A 7942-nucleotide genomic window follows, 5' to 3' on the forward strand; every position below is an offset into this window, starting at 1 on the left:
AATTAAAGCACAAGAGGATGCAAGCTGCTGAAAAATGAGGGTGAAAGCTTGCAGCAGCCGTCACCACCACCATGCCACCTCCTCGCCCCACCATGACCATGTGGCTCCAGCGGTCCTGGGCGAAGGCGGGGGGGGGCAGCTGCCTCTACCCTGGCTCCCCCCTGCCTCTGGCCAGGTGGGCGAGGGGCCGGGTCCTGGGGAGACCACCCACCAACCGGGCTCTGAATGGGACCCCATCCCCGCTCCCCGGCGAGTGCCCGGATGGAGCTGTGCCGATGTCCTTGTCCCCTGTGGAGAGACAGACAGACAGAGAGGAGAGGAGACGTGGAGCAGGGTGAGAGCAAGTGCAGAGCCCGCGGGGACCCGTGCCACCGACCGGCAGCTTGTCACCAGGAACGGGGACCGCAGAGCATCAGTCGGGCTTGTGGTGGGACAGTGAAGGGACACGTGTGGGTGTCACCTCTGTGCCGGTCCCTGGGGACCTTCTCGCTCGGGGGGGGTCATCCAGCCCAAGCTGCTGCATCCCCTCCCCACCAAGCCCTGTTCCATACCAGGATCCAGCCTCCCCGCAGCCTCAGCATCCTCACGGTCCCGCTGCGGGAGGCTGGGGGTGGGCGACGGGGCAGGCAGCGAGGGTGTGGAGGCATCCACCGCCCGGCGTCGCCGCTGCAGGATGGACTCCAGCTGCCTGTCCTTGCCCTTCAGGCTGCTTTGCCGCCTGCTGGGCCTCCTGCTCGCCCTCCTCATGGCACCCTAGGAAACCCCACACACCGCCGAGATGCTGAGGGGGCCACATCCAGGCGCTGGGACCCCCGGGGGCCGGCCAGGACAGCCCCGACGCAGCCCCACGCAGGACGGCTGCGGCTGGGGACGATGGCATCCGTGTCCCCGCGCGATGGCCTGGCGTCACCCCCCCTCCTTGGGACAGGGCTGCTCACCAGGATGCCCTGCAGCTCCAGCACCATGCTCCTCCGCTTGCCGGCCGCCTCCGCCGGACCCTGCGGGAGGGGAGAGAGGAGATGTGGCCGCATCTTGCCAGCCCCGCGGCTCCCCCGGGGCTGCCGGCTCTCCCCAAACCCACCCTGAGTCCCAGGGCTCCCCAGGGACATTCCCCCATAGGATGGGGGGTGTCCGGCAGCAGCTGAGCCTGGGTCCCTGCCTACCTGCCCCAGGGGGTCCCGCTCCTTGGCGGGCCTCAGGACCACCCCGTGCTTTATCCGCTCCATCATCTCCTGCACGGCTCGAGCTTTAGCATCATCAGCTTCTGGCTTGCCTGCACAGGGAGCACCGCGCTGAGACCCCACGCACTCGTGACAGGGCTCACTCCCTGCTGGGATGGGAAGCTGCCACCTCCCTGGGACCCCCCCCCATGCCCGGGATCCCTCCCAAGAGGCGAAACCCGGCCATGATCCAAGGCTGGGTACCACCCTGGCAGAAACTCATCTCCCACCCGTGCCGGGCAGGACAGGGGTGCTGGGGGGCCTGAGCACCCTCCTTTGGGGAGCGGGGGGCTGGCAGGTGCCCGTCACCCCACCACGGGACCTGGGACCGACACTTTCGGATGAATGGGAGAGGCCTGAACCAGTGCAGCATTGGCAAACCTCTGTCTCGGAGAAACCCCATCCTCCCCGTGCCCAGGGACTCTCCCGTCCTTGTGGCACTGCCAGGGACCCCCCACCCCATGGCACCAGAAGCCCCCCAGGGTGCACTTACTGCGCTGCAGGTTTGCCAGCCCCTTCCTCTGCCTGATTGCCAAGAGCGGGCTGGAAGAGAGAAGGGAGGTGAAAGCCCTGCCCAACTGCACCCCTCGCCCCCAAAGAGCCAGACATGATGCCCAGCGTGCCCACTGTCCCTCCAGCGAGAAGCTGCCTGGACCCCCACCCCGGCTCGGAGCCAGGACAATGCCCGGGCACGGCTTGGGGACAGCCTGGCACGGCGGGCGAGAGCGATGGGGTTTGGGGGGGGGGGGGGGCCCTTACTCCCCGGGGGCGGGGGGGGCGGGCGGGGGGAGAGGGAGGGGGGTTTGGGGGGGGGGGTCACTTACTCCACGGGGACAGTGGGCGCAGGCGGTGGCAGCGGCGGTGGCGGCGGCGGCACGGGTGCAGCCGGCTCGGGGGTCCGGCTCTGTGGCGGTGGGTCCTGGCCCAGCTTCTCCTGCAGTGACTCCACTGCAAAGGGATGCAGCTGGGGCTGTGCAGGGGGGGGCTGGTGCCCCTCGGAGCCTGAGCCCTGAGCATCCCTCCGGCACCGCTGCCGGCTCCTGCCCGTGTCGGGCAGGGGTGAAACCACCCACCTTCCTCCTCCAGCCCTGCCAGCCGCTTCTCAGCCTCCTGCAGCCGCCTTCTCAGCTGCAGCTTCTCATCTTCTGCCGCGGCCAGAGCAGCTCGGGCCAGATCCAGCTCCTCCGGCTCCGGCTGCCTCCCCAACTGCTCCTCCAGCTCCTTCACCTGCGGGAATGGGAGGATGGGGGGGAGCCGGGTGCAGCCCAGGAGCTGGGGACCCCCGGTGCCATCCCTGCCAGGGACGGGGATGCTCCACAGCCCTGCAACTTGGCCACTTGCAAGGAACTTCAAGCTATTGTTAGGGCAATTCTCAGCTGGGTGACGGCAGCCCAGTGGGCTGGAGGGGTGCTAGCCCAGCGTGGGGGGGCTCCCACCGCCTCGTAGCCCAGTTGTGGGACCCTGTCCCTGGCGCCCGAAATGTCATATTGGAAATTCATGGAAAAACAACCTCTCCGGGCTTGGCACACAGTGTGGGATGGGCATGGAGAAGGCGATGGAGGGGTCTGATCTTGATCGCAGCTGGTTCCTGCGCCCAGGGGAAGCCACCACCAGCCCCGGAGCCATGCTGTGCCCCAGCCCTGCTCCCCCCAGCGTGTCACCCACCCTTAGGGACGGCTCCTCACCCGCTGCTGCTGCTCCTGCCTGGCCTCGTCCAGCGCCCGGGTCAGGCGTCCCACCTCCTGCAGGGCTGCCAGCAGCTGGGCGCTGGGCTCCGAGCTCTGCAGCAGGATCATGCTCTGCCTGTTTGCCTCCTTCTTTTGCACCAGCATCTGCCCGTGGGGACAGGGGTCAGGGAGGGACTGAGCCCCCAGGCTTGCCCCGGTGAGAGAAAAACCCTTTCCAGGGAGGCTGAGAGCAAAACCTATCCAACCTCATCCCGGGGGACCGCGATGGGTGCCCAGGAGCATCCCCATCCTCTCGGGATCCAGGGCTAAGGCAGAAGTGGGCTGAGTATTGGGGTGTCTGCATCGAGGGACACCGACAGCAAGCAGCCCCCCCCTGCTCTCCCACCTCCCGTGGGTGCCTGTCCCCCCCCCAGCACCCATGGGCAGGGTGACCTGGGGCCTGGCCGCACCTCATGGGCGAAGACTTCGGCTTGCAGGCGCAGGTCCTGCTCCAGCTCCAGCTGCTGCACCGCCTCGCAGTAATCCTGGGTGACGATCTGGGACACTGCCAGGGAGAGCGGGGGCTCGGGGGGGGCTGGCGCTGGCACGGGGAGTGTGTGCCACCGCAGGGGCCTCGGCACAGCCACCTCCCATGGACGGGGATGCCCATGTCCCGGCAATCTGGCTGCAGCTCCCAGTGCTCCACCATTGCCTTTGGCTTCACTGATTCACCAGGCTGGGTGGCGCTGGTGGCACTGGGAAGCTGCCAGCTGCTCCTTCACCAGCTCGCCGGGGCGCAGCGAGATGAGGAGGGGACGTGGCCATGGGGACCCAGCACCCAACTCACCTTTCTTGAAGGATTTCAGTGCCCGCTGGCTGGTGCCCAGGGCTGCCCGCAGGCGCTGCCGCTCCCCCTGCCCCATCTCCAGCTGCAGCCGGACAAGCCCTGCTCAGCCCCAGGCTCAGCTGGGGGGTCCCGCTGTGCCCAGCCTACCCCCCCCGGGACATCAGGGAGACGGCGAGGGGCTGCAGAGGATGAGCAGGGTGCAGCAGTCTTTCCTCCCCAAAATCTGTCCTGAGCTCGGCAAGGAGCTACAAGGATGAGCAGGGGCCAGGGAAGGAGGGGAAGAAGGTGGGTGATGAAGAAGGACTCTGCCTAGGGGGGTCCCAGTGGGGGTCCCGGGAGGTACCTGGTTCTGCAGGTCCTGGTTCTGCCTCTGCAGCTCCTGGACCTGGATGGTGAGGTCCCTCTGCTGCGCCAGCAACCAGGAGATCTTCTCCTGCGGATCTGGGAGCAAAGGTGGGAGTGAGGGGTGGGAAAGGGTCCCTGAGGACCAGGCTGGTGGGGATACCGCCCCCCCCCCCCCCCCCGCCAGCTCACCCTCATCCTGGCCATGTCACCGATGACCTTGTTGGAAGCTTGTCCTGGGATGTGACCCAGAGGGACATCAGGGTGGCAGTGGGGTGGAATAGCATCCCACGGGACACCAGGGGCCGGACTCAGCACCCTTCTCCCTGCCCAAAGCTGCCCCCGAGCATCCCCCAAGGGTCAGCCCACGGGCAAAGTCACAGCATCACCTGAACGTGGGGGGTTTGGCTGGAGTGGGGCATCCCCTGAGGGGCGCATCCCCCCCGAGCAGTGCATCTCTCCCAAGGGGTGCATCCCCCCAAGGGGTGCATCCCCCCAAGGGGTGCATCCCCCGGACCCCGGCCCTGGTACTGTCAGGCAGATGGAGCACCAGGCTGCAAATGCGGCCGAAATTGCTGCCACGGGAAAACAGGATGGGAAAGGAGGAAGCGTGAGCAGCAGCGCTTTCATTTCATCTTTTTTCTGTTTGATTTCCGTATCGCTTTCTCGTTGTTTACCCAGAACAAGGCCCAGGCACAACCTAAAACTGCAGGGCTGGGCTGAGCCGGGCTTGGGGGACACCGGGACAGGGCAGCCGGACAGGGACAGGGGCTTTGGCTCTGGCTTCACTCTTTCTGGCTGGGGATGGACCGGGACCCCCCAGTCCGACTCACCCTCAAGCTGCTGCCCGTAGTGCTGGGCAGGGTCAGGGTCCTCCTTGGGGGGCACCTCCTTGGACAGGGCTGGGGAGGCCGTTGGGGTCAGGCTGAGCTGCTTCAGTTGCTTGTTCTCCTGCTTCACCTGAGGTGGGATGGAGATACCCCCCCCCCCCAACCCGGGGTTTCTACTGCACCCATCGAGCTGGGTGTGCTGGGGGGGGGATGCACCGGCACCCTTGCACCCACAGCGAGGGGCTGCAGGCACCAGGGTGCTGGGGGGGGGGGGAAACGGGGGGGGGGGCACCCGGCCCACCCCTACCTGGGCTGCGTAGGATTCGGCTCGCTGCCGGCACGTCCTCTCGATCTCAAACTCGGTCTCCAGCGCCGCGAGCTCGGCCAGCAGTGCCTGCGATGCTGGCAGCGGTGGGGGCCAGATTCAGGTGCCCGCCCAGCCCTGGGTGCCGGGTGGGGGTCCCAGCTGGCACCCTGCCCTCCTCCCTGCCCGCAGCCACCCCTGCCGAGTGGCTGGCAAAGCCGTGCCAGGTCACCCAGAACTGGGAATGGCACCTAGCTCTGCACCATGATGGGGATTTTCCCACTTGACCATCCCACTGACACCATCACCGCCAGCTCCAGTGAGGGGCTGAAGCCACCCCCGAGGCCCTGTACAGCACCAAGCCAGGATGTGACACCAGGGTGGGACGGGGCTCACCTTGCTCGAGCTCAGCCAGGCGCTCCTCCGCTTCGCCCACCTCCTGGCCAAGGGGCTGATGCTGCTGGGGGAGAGATGTGCATGTGGCGTTGTGTTGGCACGGCATTGCGTTGGCACGGCACTGCTGGGTCTCGGTGAGCCCCGAGCCACCCACATGCTGCCAGCCGTGCTGGGGACGTTGTGACTGTGACCCCCCCGGTGATCAGCGCCATGGCACACAGCCGCGGCTGGAGGGGAGGGCACAGGGGAACCAGCACTTCACCACCTCAGGTTACGTGGGCAGGAGGAAGAAATAAAACAGAAAAAGAGCCTGTGAGTAATACCTGCACCACAGCTGCCTCTTCCTCCTCCTCCTCCTCCTCGCTGCTTTCCGACTCCAGGATGGCTGCAGGGGAACAAAAAGCATGACAGAAGGTCACCAGCACAGGTGGAAACCCAGGAGGTGTTTCAAGCCCTTTGCTTTTCTCAGCCTCATGTTGCTCTGGGAGGAGAGGGGCTGAGCACCCCCCACCCCACAGGCTGGGGGGCCAGGCAATGCCTCTGCAGCTGCTGGAATCACATATCCTAAGGAAAACGGGAAAGTCCGTACAGCAGGACAGCCCGGAGCAGGAGGAACAGCCTGCAAAAATCTGACCTGATAGCAACCAGCTCTATAACAGCCTCAGCGAGGGTGTAGAGGGCATTGGGGTAAAGGGGCTGCTCAGAGAAGGCGGGAGGACAGCTGGGAAAAATCCCAGTGAGTGATTCTGGGTGAGGGAAAAACCATCCCAGAGCATCTTGCTGCCCCAGCAAGCCCTTGGCCGCAGCTCGCCTGAGAGGTGCCACCGCAGAGCTGTGCCCTTGCTGGGCTCAGCTGGTGCCCGCAGAGGTGGGGGACACTGGGGTGACACCAGGGACTGGACAGTCCCCAGCACCACCGAACTTCCCCCGTCAATGCAGCCCCTTTCACTGGGGTGACTGGTCTGGGGGATGTGAGAGCCCACTGAGTGCACATGGGCATGTACTGGGGAGCACGTCCCTGGGGGACAGTCACTGGGGGGACTGGTGGTCCCCAGCGCTCAGGACTGGGGAGCTCTTTGGGGGCTACACCCCAGCTGGATGGGGGGTCCCTTGTCCCCAGGGGTCCTCCTGTCCTTCCAGGGTGGGGGGCTTGTGGGGGTGGCTGCTTGCCCAGGGGGGCAGCTCCCAGCAGGGCTGTGGTGCGTCACGGCTGGGATCCTGCACCTGCCTCCGACCCTTCCCATCACAGACCTAATCCGGTGGGGAATGCAGCTCTGGAATCTAAATCCCCCTCCATTTGTAATCTAGCCTCCGCTGCTGGGACTTCAACACCGCCTGCAAGGGCTGGAGGGGTCCCCATGGGACCCACACGACAGGCGTGCTGCTGAGCAAACGCCCCAGGACCCTTCGCCGGGACCCCCGTACCAAGACCCCCGTGCCAGCTGTGGGGCTCGGGCTGTGCAAATGGTGCTGCTCCCTCATGGCCTCAGCTCTTGCAAGGTGACGATGTACAATTGTGCAAATGCTAGAAAAAGCCCTAAACTGCAGCTGGCAGCTGGGACGGGCACCTCCCGCAGCCCAGAGCGGCAGAGGGATGGACAGACGGACAGGTGGGCAGATGTACGTCATGCCTGGGAGCTGGCAGTCCATCTAAATACATCCCACCGGTCATTGGCCCCTCTGCGACACACGGCTCAGCAGAGAAAATCCCTCTCCAGGCCCGGTTTTGGGCTGGTTTCACCCCCTGCAAACCATCTTGTCCAGCCAGTGGCGCCCAGAGGCCACGGTGACGGTCGCAGGGGACACAGCAATCGACCCTGCCACGAGGCGTGCAGGGATGCCCGGCCACGCGTGAGCCCACCGAGTCCATCGCGTTCCTCGAACGTGCACGGGGAGACCTTACCTGCGAGCTGTCCGGCGCCTTCCCCAGCCCAGGCCATGGTGGTGGGGCTGGTGGTACCCAGCACCCCGAGCTCGGCAGGATGCCTGCCTCCCGCCCCGGCGCTCGTCTCGCCCTCCCCACCTGCGGCAGGGAAGTGAAACCGCGCCGTCTCCACCACCACCGGCTATGACAGGGGCCGAGCACCCCGATCCCAACAGGGCTGGTCCTGCCACGGCAGCAACCAGGGGCTCGAGGGGGAACCGAAACCCGCCCTGCCCCAGCTGCGAGTCGCTTTGACTCAGGGAGATGCTCAGGTCCTTCCCTTGTGCATCTCCGTAGCAAACACTCCCCCTCTCACGGCCTTTACACCACCCAGGTCATCTTAAAATAAAAAAAAAATGCCATGGTTTGAGGAGATGCCAGCTCTGTTGGAGTTTTGGGCAGCTTCCCGCAC

At 66.0% G+C, this 7942-nt stretch overlaps 1 protein-coding gene across 1 annotated transcript; it reads right to left on the bottom strand.

Moving 5' to 3' along the window:
• Positions 1 to 2040: 2040 nt before the first annotated feature.
• On the bottom strand, positions 2041 to 7591 carry LOC104840119 (shootin-1-like). The gene is made up of 11 exons (XM_010580837.1): positions 7510 to 7591; positions 5930 to 5991; positions 5607 to 5670; positions 5214 to 5308; positions 4910 to 5036; positions 4078 to 4175; positions 3735 to 3816; positions 3358 to 3452; positions 2906 to 3052; positions 2294 to 2447; positions 2041 to 2168 (listed from the first exon to the last, which is right to left on the bottom strand). Exons 1-11 carry the CDS (start codon positions 7544 to 7546, stop codon positions 2041 to 2043), a joined length of 1089 nt encoding a protein of 362 aa, XP_010579139.1. The 5' UTR covers positions 7547 to 7591.
• Positions 7592 to 7942: the final 351 nt, after the last annotated feature.

The sequence above is a fragment of the Haliaeetus leucocephalus genome, unplaced genomic scaffold (assembly GCF_000737465.1).
Source record: "Haliaeetus leucocephalus isolate CR32 unplaced genomic scaffold, Haliaeetus_leucocephalus-4.0 Scaffold741, whole genome shotgun sequence".
Lineage (NCBI taxonomy): Eukaryota > Metazoa > Chordata > Aves > Accipitriformes > Accipitridae > Haliaeetus > Haliaeetus leucocephalus.

Excerpts from the sequence above, each read along its gene's own strand:
- LOC104840119 (XM_010580837.1), bottom strand. The coding sequence starts at position 7,546 with ATGGCCTGGGCTGGGGAAGGCGCCGGACAGCTCGCAG. Across the intron at positions 5,992-7,509 it reads AGGCGCCGGACAGCTCGCAG|CCATCCTGGAGTCGGAAAGC; the intron begins GTAAGGTCTCCC and ends GTTCCCCTGCAG. Across the intron at positions 4,176-4,909 it reads CTACGGGCAGCAGCTTGAGG|ATCCGCAGGAGAAGATCTCC; the intron begins GTGAGTCGGACT and ends CTTTGCTCCCAG.